At 66.6% G+C, this 17997-nt stretch overlaps 1 protein-coding gene across 1 annotated transcript; it reads left to right on the top strand.

The window, feature by feature from the left end:
- Window positions 1-2726: 2726 nt before the first annotated feature.
- RBM38 (RNA binding motif protein 38) lies at window positions 2727-17291 on the top strand. The gene is made up of 4 exons (XM_041733046.1): window positions 2727-3139; window positions 3861-3984; window positions 4484-4538; window positions 15688-17291. Exons 1-4 carry the CDS (start codon window positions 2903-2905, stop codon window positions 15989-15991), a joined length of 720 nt encoding a protein of 239 aa, XP_041588980.1. The 5' UTR covers window positions 2727-2902; the 3' UTR covers window positions 15992-17291.
- The last annotated feature ends 706 nt before the right edge of the window (window positions 17292-17997 follow it).

Genomic DNA, 17997 nt, shown 5'->3' with positions numbered 1-17997 from the left:
ACTGATGATAATGATTATTTTGAGCTTAAATCATCTAATCTGTGTAAGCCACCTAGTCAAGGACCCAGCTCCAAACAAAGGAACTTCATCATCATTGGCGGTGTGTGTGCCCAACACTCAAAAAGTGTTCTGAGCCTTTGCATTCCCTTCTCTCTGCCGTCCCCTGTCCTCCAGGGGCCCTGGCTGTCACCAATCCCACAGGCCTTCCCTGACTCTCGAGAACAGGTATCACTGTCTGCTCCTCTTCGGTGTCCCCCTTCCACCCCTGGACTAGAAAAACCTACCTAAACCTAAACCTAAACCTACTATTCACCATTCTATTCATTCATGGTCTCTCCACTCCCCGGAAATGAAATGTAAGCCCTGGAGGTGGTGGTGGTGGTGGTGGTGGGGGGGTGTCTGCTTGTTTCCTGCCCGCCCTGTCCTGAGGCCTGGAGCCCTGGCCTGACACCTGATGGGCCATTAATAAGGATGTGCTGGGGGAAGGGCTGATTCCCAAGGCGAAGCGGGGGCCCGTGGGGCCACCTGGCGCGAGGAGAGGTGGGGAATGCAGGAACCCTACTAGGGGCCGCAGGCTGAACCGGTGAGGCCCCCTCCCGCCCCACGCACTCCAGGCACCCGCGCTCGGGCGCACGCGGGCCCGGGCCCGGCAGGGGCGCGAGGTGCACGCGGCCGCCCCGCCCGAGCCCGTGTTCCCGCCCCGGGCGGCCCCCCCGGCTGGGGAGCCCCGGACCCCGCGGCGCCAGCACGTGCTCCGCAGCCGCCGCCGCCCCGCGTGCAGCCGAGCTCCAGGCCGGCGCTCCTGCCGCGCGGGGCTTTCGCCGGGAGGGGCCCGGGGCGCGGGGGCGGGGCCGGGGCGGGGGGCGGGGCCGGGCGCGGGCGGCTCTGGGACTTGTAGGCGGAGAGTCTCGGCGGAGGGCGCCGCGGGGCCAAGGCGCCGCCCGCCCCGCCCGGGTCTGTCCGGCCGAGGCTGGGTGGCCTCTGAGAGGCCCGGTCCGCCGCGCCAGGGGAGGTTGAGGCCGGCGAAGGCGCTCAGCGCGCCCCAGATCACGCGGCCGGCTGCTGGCGCCCTCCCTGGCCTCTCGGAAAGAAGTCTGGGCCTCACCTAAAAGTTTCCAGAGGGCGCTCTGGAAAACCCCGTGCAGAGCTTGCCTCACCCCCGTTCCATCGTGCATTCACTCAGCAAACACTTGCCGAGGGCCCCCTGCCTCCCAGGCCTTGCCGCTCGAGCAAGACGTCCAAGGTCCCTCCGAGCAGAAGAGGGAGGCCGTACAGGCAGGTGCAGGCAACCAGGGCTTCGGGACAGAAGTACAGCGAAGGGGGTGAGAAGGCAGGATGAAGAGCCCCAGAATGAGGCCAAGGCCCTGGAGGAGGCAGGACTGTGCCTGGGGTGTGGGAGGAGCAGGAGCCGCAGGGCCGAGGCAGGAGTTAGATGGGACGGGGCGGGCAGAAGGCGGGCGAGGAGGGCCCAGGGGCCCAGGGCCTGGACTCAGCAGGTGCCGGTAACCGCCTGAAAGACTAGGGGACGTGGTTCGCCTCCCCGCCGCGCCACCCCCAGTCCCGCAGGCCCCGGCCTGTATCCCTCGGCCCCAGAGGAGGCTCAAGGGTCACAGAGTCGGCCCGAAGGGACCCCACTTAGCGCCGCAGGTCTCCACCGTACAAGTGGGTGCACACCTGTGCCCGGACGGACGTGCGGAGAGTTTGGGGCGCCCAGAGCCACGCTCTGCACCGCGTGGAGGTGGGACCCCCCCACCCCCCAGCGGAGAGCGCAGGTGCTGGGGCCCCGAGCTCAGAAGGGCCCCACGCTGGGTTTGCTATGAAAAAATTTTTTTTAATTTTTATTTATTTATGATAGTCACAGAGAGAGAGAGAGGCAGAGGCATAGGCAGAGGGAGAAGCAGGCTCCATGCACCGGGAGCCTGATGTGGGATTCGATCCCGGGTCTCCAGGATCGCGCCCTGGGCCAAAGGCAGGCGCCAAACCGCTGCGCCACCCAGGGATCCCATGCTATGAAACTTCTAAAAACTTGGAACAAGTTCCGTGGCGGGTCCTGCCTGGTGTGGAGCTCACGGAGGCCCCGGCATGGGCCGCTTCCGCGGCTGGGGACGGGACAGAGGGGCCGGGCTGCCGCGCGGCAGGGTCGTCCACCTCCACGCAGACGGAGGAAGGAATCCCGGATGCCGGCCGGGCTGCAGGGGCCAGAGCCGCCTCCTCCGGGGACCCTCCCGGATGGCAGGTCCCTGGCTTGCATCCCTCCCGGTTGTGCACTGTGGGCTCGACGCTGCCTTGTCCGCGGAGCGAGGCTGTCGGTGCCGGGCATCGGGCGGCCCCATCCTGCCGGGCCTGCCGCACGAGGGGCCCTGGGAGGCTTTCGGCGAGTGAATGTCACTTGTAGATGAATCCAGGGTCATCTCACCTGTTATACGCGATGGTTGCCGTAGCCTGCGTGCCCCGTGGCAAGCGCTGGCTCGGGACACCTGATGCCGGTCACCGCTCCCCTCTCGCGCACCAGGCTGTGCGCGCCACGAGGGCGGGGCTGGACTCCGGGGGGCGCGCACCGGGCAGCCCCCGCCCCCCCCCCCGCGGCGGCTCCCTGGGCCCGGCCCGGACTACGGTTCCCGGCGGCCCCTGCGCGCCCGGGGCGGGGCGGGCGGCGGCGGGGGCGGGGCGCGGCGGCGGGGGGCGGGGCCGCCTACAAAGCCCGGGGGCGGGCGGCGCGGCGCAGAGTGTCCGCAGCGCCGGCCGGAGCGCAGCGCAGCGCATCCAGGGCGCAGGCGGGAGCGGCCCCGCGAGCGGACGGGCCCGGGGGCCGGAGCGGCGCCGCCGCTGCCCTGCTCGCTGCCCGCCCCGCCCATGAGCGCGGCGCCGCGCGGCCCGGGGCCGTAGGCGGTGGGGGCCCCCCATGCTGCTGCAGCCCGCGCCGTGCGCCCCGAGCGCGGGCTTCCCGCGGCCCCCGGCCGCCCCCGGCGCCATGCACGGCTCGCAGAAGGACACCACGTTCACCAAGATCTTCGTGGGCGGCCTGCCCTACCACACCACCGACGCCTCGCTCAGGAAGTACTTCGAGGGCTTCGGGGACATCGAGGAGGCCGTGGTCATCACCGACCGCCAGACGGGCAAGTCCCGCGGCTACGGCTTCGTAAGTGGCCCCCGCCCCGCCCCGCGCCCCCCCCCGCCCCGCCCGCGCCCCCCCCCGCCCCGCGCGCCCCGCACCTGCCGCCCCCGCCCGGGCTCCGCGCCGAGGTGCGCGCTCCGCCGCCCGCCGCCCTGCCCCCACCCCACCCCGCTCCCGGCTTCAGAGGCGGAGCCGCTGCGGCCAATTAGCACTTGGGAGTTTGCGGGGAGGTTTTGGGGACGGTCGGCCGCTGCCAGGACTTCCTGGAGCAACCAGCAAGCGCGAGCTCAGGCCCCCCCCGGGGCGCCCTGGAGGCCGCGGGCACCCCCTCCCTCACGGCGTCCTGGGAGTCCCGCTCAGGGCCCCAATAAACATCAGCTCCAGTCGGAGACGACTTGGAGACTTGTGTCCTGTTTCCCTTCTAACTAGTGCCCCCCAGCCCCCCCCAACAGGCAGGCAGGAGGGCTGCCCCGCCCCTCCCCCCCCCTGGGGGAGGGGGAGAGGGAGGGAGAGGGGGGAGGGTGCCCTGTCTCCCCCGGGGAGCTCTGTCCTTGAAGGCAGGTTTCCCAGCGCGGGAGCTCGGAGGGAGCAGAGATTCACCAGGGGCACCTTAGTGGGAGGGGGAGGGCCCCCCCCCCACCACCTGGAGGGGGAAGGGGGAAGTGGGCGCCCCTAGCCAGAGCTGGCAGCCCTGTGCTCCTCCCAGCGCCTAAGGGAAAGCCCTGATGCCCCTGTGCTCATGCAGGTGACCATGGCCGACCGGGCGGCGGCTGAGAGAGCTTGCAAAGACCCGAACCCCAACATCGACGGCCGCAAGGCCAATGTGAACCTGGCGTATCTGGGCGCCAAGCCGAGGAGCCTCCAGACGGGTGAGAGAGCCCGTGTTCTCCTTCCCTGGCTCGCCTCGATTGCTATATTCAGTGCTGGTATCTGTGCCGTGGAAGAGGCCCCCCCCACCCCGCCCCGGCCCGGCCCCAGGAGTGGCTGTCAGCTATCATGTGCTCGCAGAGCCGTCACAGGGCCATCATCCTCTAGCTTGGGAGCTGGACCCCTGCGTCTGGGCACATGTTCCAGTGGGGCAAGGGGAGGAGGGCGCATTGGGTGTCCCCGAGGGAAGGAGGAAGTTGGTCCTCGGGGCTGGAGATGAGGACCCACACCCAGAGGGTGCTGCTGCCCTGCCCCCTGGGCTCTCCCTGGGCTGGCTTCGGCAGGGAGCTTTCCGGTGGGTGGGAGGAGGGTGGCCTGGGAGTGTAGGGGAAGCCCGTTATCTATCTCCAACTTTTGTTGGGGGTGGGGGGGTGGATGGGTAGGGCTGTGTGTTTCTGCTCCCCTGGTGAGGCCGAGCCTCTAACTGGTGTCTGGTTTTAGGCTTTGCCATCGGCGTGCAGCAGCTGCACCCCACCTTGATCCAGCGGACTTATGGGTGAGTGGATGTGGCTGCTGGGGGCAGGGCTGGAGGAGGGGTGGCAGGACAGCCGGGGCAGGCCACAGGCGCCCCTTGGTCCCAGGGAGTCTCACCCCAGGACCGCCAACCCCACAGCTTTGGTTGTCATGTTCGAATCCACCTTCCCGTGTCTGAGAACCATCACTTTCTCTGATCTTCCAGAAATGTGATTGTGTTCTAGGGGTTGGGAGGGCAGGGGGCACTTCTCCACTCCTGACAGCCTGCCAGCCTGGTCTCAGATCCTGGCTTCCCTTTGATGAGTTGTGTGACCTCTGGTAGCTTACGTGGTGGCACGGTTCCGTGTGTGCCTCAGTGTTCTTCCCTGGGAAACGGGGGTGGTGATGGCATCTGGGAGTTGTGTGGGTGGAGCGCTTAGGATGGGCCTACTGGGGGCACGTGAGCTCTGGGAGTGTGCCCCACGTTCCGTGGAACCGGCGGCTGGGCTCTTGTCAGGGTGCCTGGTGACCCCCTCTGGTGGGTGACAGATGGTGGCAGCAGGTCACTGCCATCCAGGGTCTGGTGTTTATGAGAGCTGCAGCAGGTGAGACCGCACCGGGGCCAGCTGTCCAGCCTGAGTGGCCGGGCCTGTGGGCCTTTTGTCAGGCGTGCTCATCCCATCCTCCCTTCGCTGTTTTTTTTTTTTTTTTTTAAACTTCTAATAAGTCTTGGCAGCTGCTCGTGGAAAGACACACACACTTCAGGGGCACAAAGGAGCCTGCCATGCGGTGTGACTTCCCGGCACCATGATTGATGTCGGCTGTGTGCCCCAGTGCCGGGAGCAGGTTGATTGTTGGGGGCGGGGAGGGGGGAGTGATGAGGGCAGTTATAAAACAGGTGGCCCCTGTTAGGACACTAGCACTTGAGCTGTCAGAGACCACATCCCAGGCTCTAGGTCGTGTGCTTCAAGTTGTGTGTGTGTGTCTGCAGGAGTGTGTGTCCGCCCTGGAAAGAGGAGCAACCTGGCTCGCTGGCAGGGGTGGGAGCTGGGCTGGGGTGAGTGGGGACACGGAGCGGGTCAGACAGATGGCCGGGGAGTTGCTGCATGCCTCTGATTTGGGGGTGCTGGCCCAGACAGGCAGCATCTGCGTCTGCGTGGTGGCCTTGGCGTGGATTGGCGTGTGTGGGAGCTCAGCTCTTGCTTGGTCTGTTCTCCGGAGACGGAGCCCGGGGGCGGCTGGGAGCAGGTGGTTCTGGGTTTCCTTCTGGCCCCGGGATCAGCTTCATCAGTGTCTGGAGCCGTCTTGGAAGCTATTTGGGGACACCTGCCATCACCCTAGGTCCTTCCTCTTTGGAGTTTAGGTCACAGGGGGAGGGCGTTCCTCATTTTCTGTAGCCTTGGCTCTGTTCCCCAGGTCCATCCCCGGCGCCTGGGGTGGGGTGGGGCGGGTGCTGGCCCCGCAGAGCTGGGGCACAGGCCTGGAGCACCTGCAGCTCTTGTTGCTTCAAATGCAGCAGTGCCTTCCCCTCCCAAGTTCTAGGTCTTCACTGGTCCTCTGAGCCTGTCTCTAAGGCTCCAGTAATTGTCAGGACTCGGCCTCTGGAGCCTGCAGACCTGGGTTCAAATCCCGGTTCCCTCTGGGCCTGTTGGGCCAGCGGCCTCTTCTGGAGCCTCCAGGTGCCTCGTCTGTTGTTCCCCCGACCGAAACCAAGCGCTTCCCATGGTGCGAGCGTGGGGCTCCGTGCCCCTGCCCCCCTTCCCTCCTGTCCTCACGGCAGCCTTCTGAGGTCAGGACTGACGTGATCCTCACTCCGTAGATGAGGAAGCTGAGACAGGTTCGCAGACCGCCAGGGCGCCCTGAGCGGCGCGATCTGAAACCGGGCTGGCTGGCTCCGAGGCCACACTGCACCGCCGCTCTCTGGGGTGGGCGGGTAGGAAGGGTGCCCCGGCCTTGCCCTCATGGCACCCCCAGTGCCACCCACGTGAGGTTGGGGCGGGGGTCAACCCGGCTTTTGCCGCGGCGTCTTCCCGACTTCAGGTGACGGTGTTTTGTAACTAGATCTCTGGCTGGCACCGGATACCCGTGACGATGAGGCGGCGGCCAGTTCTGTTTGCTGGTTGCCAAGGGGCGGGGACCCAACGGGCACAAGGGGTCAGAGGGACTGTCCAGCTCCTCGTTGCCAGCGGCCAGCGGACCGAAGCCTCTCCGGGTCACGCCGCCTCCCACCAGGCCTTGCTCTGGGCCGCAGGGTGGCGGGTGGGGCCCCGGGGGTGCTGGCCCGGGGTCAGCTGTCCTCCCCGCAGCGCCCCTCAGCTGGGAGAGTTGGGCCGTCAGCGTCCCTTTTGTCTTTTGTCTTTGCGGAACAAGAACAATCGGGCGGGAGCGCGGCCGGCCTGACTCAGCAGTCGGCGTGGTGCGCTGCGGGCTGGTGGCGGGGCAGGCCTGTCGCTGGCCAGGGCGCCGTGGGACCCGGGGGCACGGTGGGAGCTGGCGCCCGTTAACCCCTCTCCTGCCCGCCTGGACTTCCCCACAGCCTTCCTGGCTCCCATCCCCTGCCTTGGGCGGCTCCAAAGAGTCCACGGCCCCACTTTGGGGCAGGGCCATGGCCGAGGCCTCGCCCGCTGGGCCGGACACATCGGTGCGGAAGGTTTGCCCGAGACGTTTTACACGTTAGGCCTCTTGCTGGGATGCCCCTGCCCTCGGTTTTTCCAAGTGGGTCGGGGTTTTTTGGGACCTGCCTTGGGCTCTGTGTCACAGAACTATACGTGGGGGGGTCCAAGGCCTGAGGCTTGCAGGGTCCTTCCTTGGCAGGTGACAAGGGATTTAATGACAGGACTCAGGCCTCCATATAGGCCGTCCAGCGAATGTCTCAGCTGCCCCGGTGGGACCGTCCGCAGCCTGCAGGTAGGCAGGTTCCGGGCTATTGGGAGAGGGCGCATGTGTAGGCAGAGCTTGGGTCTGGCCTGGAAGGGACCTCCTGGTGTCAGAGGCTGTGTGTCCACGCCTGGGCCCGAGGCCTGCCAGGATCTGAGGTTTGTCCTGGGCCTGGCTGTACTTGGAGCCTCTCCTTGGGTTATTTTTGAAGGGCCAGCTGCTTCTCTGGGCACAGCCCCCACCCCCGTTCTTAAGGGGGCCTTGCTGAGACCTTCGTGCCAGTTGACCACAAGCCCCGCTCTATGCCAGGCATGCGGCCGGGCCCCGGGTCCCAGATAGCAGCGTCACTGGGTGCTGGAGCGAGGATCCCGGGGCCTGCCTGGGCTCATCTCCCCGTCTGCGGGGTGGGGACCAGGATGCTGCAGCCACACAGGGCGGCCTTGAGCACTGAGCGGCCCCCGTGAACAGAGCCAGTCGGGGCCTGGCCTTCCCGGGACGACTCAGGGTTTGTCAGTGACCGTCTCCCGCAGCGCCCTGACAAGGCCTGTGACGGTGCTGGGTGAGGAACCGGCCCGAGCTCACTTGGTGGGGGAGGTGAACGGCTGCCTCCCCCTGGCCAGCTCCGAACAAATCGGAGCCAGGCGCCCCAGGACAGACCACTGCCCCGGAATCCTCTTGGGGGCGGCACGTGCCCTGACTTTCTGGGACCCCTGTGCCCCTTGTGACTGCCCTTGCCGTCACGGGGCCACGGATATGTGCACGCTGAGGCAGGGGTCTGGGCCCATCCCTGGGTTACCGGGATAGGAGAGGGGCTGGGGAGTGACGGGAAGGTACCAGTGTCCCCAGGAGTAAAGGGTCATTCATTTATTCATTCATTCACTCCTCATGTTGGGTGTGTTGTACGCCAGGAGGCGTGTCCAGGATGCTTTATGTAAGAGAGTCACAGAGTCGGTTCCCCACCTGTGGGCGCTCCCTTTCCAGCGGGGACGTCAGACTATTAAAAACTCTTCTGTGCCCCCGAGGGTCCCGAGGCGGTGCCCAGTGTTGCGGGCCGGGGTGGCTGGCCGGGGGCGGTTCCCCGTCGGGGAGCGGTTCTGTGTGGTGCGTGTCGTGGTGGGCGGGCCGTCTGCACATGTGATAGAGTGTCCTGGGCTGACACCAGGACACACCAAGAAAACACCTGCCCAGGGCCCGCAGCCTAGCTAACGGCGTGCCAGCATCGGGTTCCTGGTTTTGGTAACACACGGGGTGATGTCACCACCCGGGGGACAGTGCAGGAGGTACACGGGACCTCCCAGCACCGTCCTTGCGACTTCTGGGGTTTGTACCATTATTTCATAATCAGGAGGAAATAAAGGGTTGGGTGGGGAGGGAGTGGGAGAGGCTGGGGGGGTGTCAGCATCTTGGGGGTGCGGCAGGAAGTGAGGTCAGAGCCGGAGGCCGTGGGGGCTGGGAGGAAGCTGGTGCCTGCTGTGGCGTCACCTGGCTTGTTTTTACTTTCAGGGTGCCTGGGGTGGCCCTGCTCCCCACACTGTAGCTTCCTGTTTGGCAGCCACTGGAGCGAGGCGTGGGCTGGCGTGTGGCCCTCCCCCGGGGGCGGCCCGCGCGCACCTGTTGTTTGCCCCGCGGCTGGAACAGAAACCAGCCCCTCGGGGCGGCTCTGGGGCTCCTGGAGGATGAGCCCTCGCTCCGACCCACTGCCCTGGCAGGAAGGGCCTTCTGCTGAGGCCCGGAGAGCCCCGACCAGCAGGCTCGGGCCGAGGCACGGGGCCTGAGCACAGACGGAGGAGGCCGAGGGGTGTCTGAGCCCCCCCATGGGTGTGCCCCCCGGGGGGAGGAGGGCTTCCTGGGGGGCCTTCTTCACAACCGGCGTGTGCGATGCCTCGTTGCCGTGACTTCTCAGGGAGCCCCAGCTTCCCTGTTGTCCGTATGGACGTGATGAGGGCCCTGGAGGGTCGTGGGGGTCTCTGCCTTCGTGCCCCACCCCCACGTGGTGGGAGGAGGAGGCCGGGGGTGCATTCAGCCAGTGTGGTCAGCAGATGCTCCGTGGCAGGGCCGAGGGTGCTGTGGGGATGACGGGGAGCAGAGCCAGGTTGGGGGTGCGGAGGGGCCTGTAGCAGAGGGTTGTGTGCAGGGGGACCAGGTGGCAGCAGGCGGGGGCGGCGACTGGGCTGCAGCACCAGCGTGAGCAGCGGGAGGAAGTGGGCAGTGGGGGCCCAGGGGTGCCTTTAGATTGTTCTGAGGGCTGCGGGCCTGAGGGGGCCCCTGAGCGGAGGAGGGCTGGGTCCCTTGTGTCCTGAAAGCGCCCTCCTAGGCAGGTCCCCCGCAGCCCCCCCGCAGTCCCCGTGCAAGGCTGTGGTGCTGCTGGCTCCAACACCAGGGTGAGCAGCTGCAGGATTCCGAGTACATTTTAAAGAATGTGTGGAAGAGGAGCCGGGAAGCTTCCAGAGCTCCGGGCTGAGCACATGGAGGGGTGGCTCGGCCTTGGGGAAGGGGGGCAGGTGAGGCTGAAGGTTTGGGGGAATGGGAGGATTTCAGGTTCGGACAAGTTGGGTGGGGATGTGAGCCAGGGCCTGGTGCTGTCCTGCGCCCACCGCCCCCACCTGGGCCTGCTGTCTGGTGGCCCCGGGGAGCATTCGCGTCCCCTGTGGGGGTTCCCGCACGGCCCGGTTTCCTGCCTGCGCTGGCGGCCTCTCGGGGCCCCTCCCCGCGCCCCCAGCGCTGCCTGCGCGTCCAGCACGGCGGGCGAAAACCTCCAGACGGCAGAAAAAGTGAAACGGGCTCATTTGCCTTTCTTGCTTTTATTTTTGGGGGTGGCTTTGTGTTCAGAAACGGTTCCCTCCGGGGCCCTGGCGATTCCCTCCCGAGTCTTGCTCTGAGTGTGTGGCGTGTGGCCGTTGTCCCCGACCGTTGTCCCTGCCGCTGCTGCCCTTGGCTGCGGTCGGGTGCTGACCCCGTGTGCCCGGGCCTTCCCGGCCCCTGCTGCTCGGAGCCCTGAGACCCCTGCCTTCTATGGGGGCTCCGGGGACCCAGGGCCGCTCTGTCGGGCTCAGTGCAGCCTCGGCTTGCAGAGGGGGAAACAGGCCAGACACCAGGCCTCAGACTCAGGGTTCTCGCCTCTACCCCGGGGCCTCCTGGGGGCCAAGTCAGCAGCGTCTTTAATTGGGGTGCTGCAGGCGCCAGCAGACATCACGGCCCCCGGGGGATGGGAGTGAGGCCCCGAGACCCCAGGTCGCACGGGGCAGGAGTGGCCCTGGTGGGCGTTGGTGACCTGACCTTTAGCTTCTGACCCTGGGCCTGACTGTCCCCCCCGGCCAGTGCGGTTGTCGCTCCAGGGCTCCCAGCTGCGCTCCTAGGGGCTGGTCCTCACCCTCCCTCAGGCCCCTGGACGGCTCTGGGGCACGCAGAGCCTTAAATCCTCAGGGCAGCCCCTTGGGGGGATCCCACCCACAGAGGCAGAGCTGAGGCCGCCAGGCACAGAGCAAGCGCCAAGACCAGCCGTGAACTGAGCCGACAGGTCTCGCCTCCCCAGAGTCCCCCGGCTGTGCCAGGCAGGGCTACCTCTGTTGCCTTCGGAGGGCCCAGGAGACGGTCGGCAATCCTGGGGGAGGCTCCTTTGCCACCCGGGTGCCAGCAGTACCAGGAGGGGCCCTCTGCACTCGACAGGTGATGTGCTAAGTGCTTGGGACCCAGTCCCTTTCCTCATAGAGCTTATGTTTTCGTGGAGGAAACAGCAGAACAAGACAGTAAATAACCAGATTTCAGGTCGTAAGAAGGCAGTAGAGCTGGTGGTGCATGGGGTGTGCTGGTGTTGGCCTGGGGTTTGGTCAGGGAAGGCCTCTGAGAAGGTGAGGTTTGAAGGAAGTGGGAAGAAGCAAACAAGGAGAGGGAATAGCAGGTGCAAAGGTCCTGGGGTAGAGGCGCTTGTTGAGTCTGGGGAACAGAAGGGAGCCGGAGATGGCGGGAGTGAGGACACTGAGTGAGAATAATTGGGGGAAGTTGAGGCCTGGTGCCGTGGGAAGCCGTGGGGCGAACAGCTTGGTCCTGGGGGGGACCTGCTCTCCTTCATGCTCTTAAGATGATTCTCTGGCCACCAGATGAGGGCAGAGGTGGGGACAGTGGACCTGCTATGATGTGTTGAGGGTGGAGGCTTGACCTGGAGAGATAGTGGGGAGACTCGGGGGGCCAGGGTGGGAGTGAGGAGCGCCTGGCGGAGGGAGCATGGGCAGGGCCGGCAGGCCAGCCTTGGTCAGCACAGGGTGTCGTGAGGTCCGGGCCCTTTCCAGGGGCCTGAAGATGAGGCGTGTGGAGACTGGCAGCACCCCGAGTTTTCTGGGCAGCGAGGTGGGGCAGCGAGGAGCCGGCTGGACACTCCTGCCCTGTCCCCCCGGGTGCCCGGTGGCCAGGACCTCGTGTGCGGGCCTGGGGAGGGGCCCTCCCACCGGGAGCTCAGAGGGTTCCCTGTGGGCTGTGTGCAGCTCACCTGCACCCCTGCAGCTCCGCCCCTCCGTCTCCACCCGGGCCAGGGCATCTGGTCACGAAAGCAACAACCAGGAATGTTCCAGGCATGGCCTGGTGTCCTGGAGGGGCACACTTGCCCAGGCGGAGAGGAGCCCGCTCTTGGGGTGGACATCCCCGGTCTCCCAGCGCACAGAGCTGAGGGCCCGTCCCCTCCTGGGGGGCTTGCGGCTTCCGCCCCCCACTCACCTGTCCCGGCCTCGCTGTGTGGCAGGACCTGCCAATCCTCCTTTTCCTTTGGACCCCGGTCTGGGCGCACGCACCTGTCTTGGGCCCAGTCTCTGGAGATGCTGAGCTCCTCTCTCCAGGGGAGAGGCACTGGGGGCTGCCGGGTTGAGGACGGGCGCCGCTCTGCCCTCTGGGTGGCCTCCCGGAGACCTGGGCTGGCCCCCGAGGTGGGGCCGGGTCGCAGGCTCCAGCCAGCAGCCCGTCCCTGGGGGCACAGGGCCCAGGCAGCTTTGCCACTCCCCGGCGTGTGATCGTGCACGTCACCCGGGCCTCTCTGAGCCTCACCTTCCATCTCTGCGAAATGGGGTAACACGGCACCTCTCGTGGCGTGAAATCTAAGTTATCTTGGGCTTTTTGCAGAGGGCAGGGGCGGTGGGGGCAGAGAGCCCTCCAGGGAAGGGGGTGAACAGATGCCAGTGTGCACTGTCCCGGCGCGTCCGCCAACAGGGGCTCCCTCCCTCCCCCACCTAAACAGTATTTGCTCACACCACGTGGCAGTGTCCCTGTGCTGGCCGGGACAGAGGTCTGCATCGTGTGACCACGGCCCCCCCGGCTGACCTTGGGGTCACGTGGCCAGAGACCTGGTCCTTCTGAGTGGGCGGCGGCGTGAGGCGTGGGTCTGGGCAGCGCTGCTGGTGTGAGGGTGGGCATCAGAGTCCCCAGGGGCCGCCAACTGCAGATGCCCAGATGCCATCTGACTCCTCCGTCTGCAGGGGAGACACATTTTTAGCAAACGCTTGGGGGTGTCTCCGGCAGGGGTGTCCCTGCCCATGTTTGGAGAAGTTCTGGGCTTTAGGCTTCCCTGGCCTCAAACTCAGGAATGTTCATGAGGCTCCAGGAGCCAAGCAGGGGCCCTGACGATGCCGGGGGCGTCCTGGCGGGCGCTGTACCAAGATCCGCTCCGTCGTGGCTCCGTTCTGCTCTTTTCCTGACAGGGGCATGGGCTGGCCTCAGGTGGGGTCAGGAGGACGCCTGGGGGTGGGGGCTCCAGGGAGGCAGTGGCACGTACAGACCCAGGTAGGGGGGCCGTGAGCATGCAGGGTGCGTGCTGCTGGGGCGGGACAGGCCTGCCTCAGAGGACAGGTGGGCACCTTGGCCTGCTCCTGCAGTGCACGCACCTGCCTCTTCCATGCTCTTCCCCTTCTGGGAATGCTGTTCCCCGCAGCCAGCTCCGTCTTGTCTTCCGGGCTCCTTGCAGATGCTCCCTCCTCCGGGAGGCCTTCCCTGACCACTCCCTGCAGTCTCACCTCTGGTTCATGGGTCGGATGATTGGTATGTCCATCCCCCAGGCCTCCTGACAAGCACAGCAGAGGGTGGGGCATTGGGGGGGGCACAGCCTGTGGTCAGCAGGGGTGTTGCTGCCCCACCTAGGAGGGCAAAGGGCAGTGGTGAGGGTGACAGGGTCGAGTGGGTGTGCCCCGGCCTGCCCCTCCCTCCCCCCAGGGCCCCGGGGCTGTGGCCCTGCCCACACCAGGCCCTGTGGGCGCTCTGGCCTCGCAGGGGGGGGGGGGGGGCAGGCCTCACGGGTGCAGGATTCCTTCCTCTGGATCTGCCCTTGGGGGGAAGGATGGTCCCCCGAACATCCACCACCTCCAGGCACAAGGCGCGCTCGCAGACGCTTGTGGACGCTGGCACGTCTTCCTCCGGGCCTTGTCGTCTCCCCAGGAGAAGCCCCGATGGCCCTTGTTCTCCGTCCTGGCCCCCTCGCGGAGCCCCTGGCGGTTGACAAACCACTCTTGCCTTGGGTTTGTAGTGTGTGCGGCCTGGTTCACCACACTGGCGTGCGGCAGCGGCCCTGCTCATCGCGGCCTGGGCACACCCCGTTGGTGGGTCTGTCCCGCCGTGGGGGGTGCCCGTGGGGCTTCTGCTTCACGGCCCCTATTCCTGCTTATGCCCGGGAAGCGGTGCGCCCGGTAGCAGCCGCAGGGCCCTGCAGCACCCTCCGGCGGCCTCCAGATCCCCCTGAGCGCCCGGAATATGGTGCCGAGAACGTTCCATCAGCTCTCGGACCTGTAAAAGCAGGGGTTTCACCCGGGTCAGCCTCCGTCTCCTTGCGTGGTCGCAGATACACATCCGGCGGTTTTAGCATCCACGGTGGCACATGGAGCACGCACGTCGAGGTTTTGCAGAGGCAGCACGTCTGTTCCGCTGCTGGTTCGCTCTCCCGACGGCGTGGAGGGCGGAGGCGTGGGCCGAGCGCAGGCCGCCTGGTCGCCTCCACCACCGTGTGCGGCGGGCCCTGGAGGGACGTGGGGTGTTGCTCAGTCCCCTGGGGGGACGCTCGGCTTTCTCTGCTTGGTCGCCGGTCCCGTGGACGCTGCCATGGCCCGCTCCGTACTTGGTGCCAGAGCAAGGGCGAGGGGGGCGCCTGCGTCCTGTCCACCTGCTCCCAAGGCTGCCCCAGGGTCCGCCCCTGCTGAGTGTCGAGCGGGAGGGAATGGCGGGAGCCTGGTCCTTCAAAACTGCTCCTCCTGCCGGGGGTGGGGACTGATAGGTGCCGGGAGGAGGAGTTGGGGTTCCCTGTTGCCCCTGTCCTATGCCCCTCGTGCGGGTATGAGGAGAGGCCGATGCCGACAGCCGGTCCATCCTGCCCGATGAGGCTGCTGGGACCTGACAGGCCGGGACGCCCAGGGAGGCCCTGCCACCCGCCCAGGGACGCCCAGCGCTGGTACAGCAGGCCCGCGCCGCGCCGATCCTGCCTTCCTGAGCCTCTCTCCACTGGCGACACGTGGGACCCCGTCCCTGCCTGGAAGGCTGGTGTGCACGGGTTCAGAGGTCCCCTGTGTGGGATGCTGTGTGGCCTTGGGAGCCCCCGAGCCCCTGAGCCCCGTCTGTTGTGAGACAGGACGAGGACCCGAAGGGCAGCCTGACCGCAGGTCCCACCACTCAGTGTGTTGAGGGTGTTTGGGGCCCAGGGCTGCCTGGGGCCTTGCTTCTAGGGTCCCTCCCATCCTCTTTGTCTTCGTCGACGCCCTCGGTGCGTCGCCCTCACGTGGTGCTCACTCAGCCATGTTCGCCGTGCCCTGGGCTGGGCCCTGCTGTCAATGACCCGGTGAGGCTCCCGGGTGCGGGGCAAGGCGTGTTAGGCCGCACATCCTGCGGGTGTCGCCTGGCAGGTGGCAGACACTGGGGCGTCAATCGGGGACATGGAGGGGTGGGGTCCCACCGACCCATGCTCAGAAGCCCGTGCCGGACTTGTTTGCTGACACCATCTGAAAATCAGAAGTCATTTTTAAACCTGGGCCCCATCGAAATCACATAGCTGACCCTGTGGGGGATGGCGGGAGTGTGGAGCGTCGGGTTGGGCTGGGGGTGCCTGGGAAGGGCTTTTTGAGAAGGGGAGCTCTGGACAGCCGGGGAAAGTGGGTGGCAGGCAGTGGGAACAGCCAGTGCAAAGGCCCTGGGGTAGGAGCACATCTGGTGTGTTGTTGCTGTCCGCATTTTATAGATGAGGAATAGACCGGTCAGGGGAACGGAGCCTCACCCCGCTCCCTCACTCCCCGCCGGAGCCCGCTGTCCCCAGCTCTGCCACCTGACCCTGGCCCTGACCCTCTGTGTTTGGCCCACAGGCTGACCCCCCACTACATCTATCCGCAAGCCATCGTCCAGCCCAGTGTGGTGATCCCGGCTGCCCCGGTCCCGTCGCTGTCCTCGCCCTACATCGAGTACACGCCGGCCAGCCCGGCCTACGCCCAGTACCCGCCGGCCGCCTTTGACCAGTACCCGTACGCCGCCTCGCCCGCCACGGCCGCCGGCTTCGTGGGCTACGGCTACCCGGCCGCCCTGCCCCAGGCGCTGTCGGCCGCGGCCCCCGCGGGCACCACCTTCGTGCAGTACCAGCCTCCGCAGCTGCAGCCCGACAGGATGCAGTGAGGGACCCACACGCCGGCCGGGCGGCTGGCCAGCTGCGGGCTGCGCGGCCCCACGTGTGTCTCCGGGGACCCCGCGGGACCCCGGACGGACTGGAGACCGCTTCTTTATAAATCCAGGCCCCGCCGTGTCTCCAGGGCGGCCTTAGGGAGGAAGAACGCCTGGAAGGTCTTCGAAGATGCAACCCAGACCTCGCGCACACCGCCAGCCTTCTTCCTGCACCTCTCGCCCGTCCCCGCTCCCCCCGCGCCCCCAGGCCTGTCCCCCCAGCACCCGGCTGGGCCCTCTCACCCTCCACAGACTGGCTGCCCGCTGGGCTGCGGAGACACCGTGTCCTGCTCAGAGATGCCTTAGCCCGGGGCCGCCCGAGAGCACCACGGGGGGCAGGCCGTGCGCCGCAGGTGCATCCACGAGCCGCCGCCGTAGGAGGTGTCGGGGGGCACCTGCCTCCGGAATCCGCATCTTCTAGACCGCAGCCCGCACCCCACCCCGCCCGGGGCTCCCGGGCACAGCAGGGCCGCTGGCGACGTCCTTTCCTGTCAAAGCTGCAACTCTTTTTCTTACCGTCGTTGTTTTGCTACTAAGATGATTTCAGAATGTCTAGTCTATTTTTTCAACCGGAACTCCCACCACCAAGAATCCAGAACCTATTTTTGACTCGGAGAGACACCTTTGTCGATGGCTCCGCCCGAGGAACCCGGTGACAGTGTTTCCGTGGGATAAAGCCTCTGCCAGCTGGGGGGCGGGCGTCTGCAGGCGACAGCAAGTCGTCTCAGAGCTTGATCCCCGCCTTGTTCACAAAGGGCAGGGGGAGTGGGGCCCGAGGTGGTGCCGGCTGAGGGGCCGGAAGGCAGCATCCTGGCCAGCGACGGGGTCCCCGAGTGCAGAACCACACAGCCGCACCTGCCCTGCCCCCGTGTGGTGTCCCCTGCTGTATACCAGCCTGGGCGGTGGGGCTGAGCTGAGACACCCACCCCCCCTCCCCTGGGGGCTCAGTCCTGGGTGGAGGTGAGATGTTCCGGGGGCCATCGGGGGGCCCCGCTCAGCGGAGGAGGGGAGCGAGCCAAGGGCCAGACTGGCAGAGGGATTCGGGAGGGGCGGGCCGCAGAGTGGGGGGCACTGGGGGTATTCCTTTGGACCTACCTCAGGGAAGTGGGGGGTCTCAGGGGCTGACTGACGTGGGCAAGCACTTCGCGGCACGCCTGGTACAGAGTCAAGGCCCAGAAGTTAAAGGTAGCTAATATTATAATAATATTTTTATTAGAACGTTCTGATTATAAAAATAAAACTTGTTTTCTTTAAAGAAAAAGTTGGTCTCTGGTTTTTCTCTCCAAGTGGGAGCCTTTAACACTGTCCCCGCCCTCTGCCACGGTGATCACGGGGGTGTTGCTCTGGGGCAAGGTCACACCTGGTGTCACAGCTTGGGGGTGGGGGGATTCGATCAGTTCCTTGAGCCCCCCCTGCCCCCGCCCCGCATGGGCCTAAGGGCCTCCAGAGGGAAGGGACAGACGGGGCCCCCATCACCACCCACCTCATCGCTGAAGCTGGCAGGGGATGGATGCTCCCCCCGCCCCGGGTGCTGCTCACCTGTGGCCCCGCTGCATGTCGAGGGGTGGACTGGACACCCCCCCAACCCACCCTGGGTGCTGCTCACCCGCTGCACGTCCAGGGGAGGACTGGACGCCCCCCCACCCCCTACCCTGGGCGCTGCTCACCTGCAGCCCTGCTGCATGTCCAGGGGAGGACTGACCAACTCAGTGTCCTGGGAGCGGCGGCTGGGGGCAGGGGTGGGTGTTGTGTGATGGGCGGCTCCCCAGAATCCCATGGGATGAGGGTCAGTTCCCTAAGAGAAGGGAGGGTGTTTACAAGAACCTGGGTAGCTGCCCGAGGGGTACTGAGGCAGGGTGCAAGGTCCCAGGAAGGGCGATCGTGGTCTGGGGCTGAGGGTCCAGCCCGGGGATAGTCCCGGTGTTTCGCAGAACTTGGCTGGAGCCACGACCTACTGGAGA

The sequence above is a fragment of the Vulpes lagopus genome, chromosome 18 (assembly GCF_018345385.1).
Source record: "Vulpes lagopus strain Blue_001 chromosome 18, ASM1834538v1, whole genome shotgun sequence".
In the NCBI taxonomy this organism is placed as follows: Eukaryota; Metazoa; Chordata; class Mammalia; order Carnivora; family Canidae; genus Vulpes; species Vulpes lagopus.
Note: the sequence above shows the minus strand (reverse complement) of the source record. Positions and strands in the feature narration are given on the sequence as shown.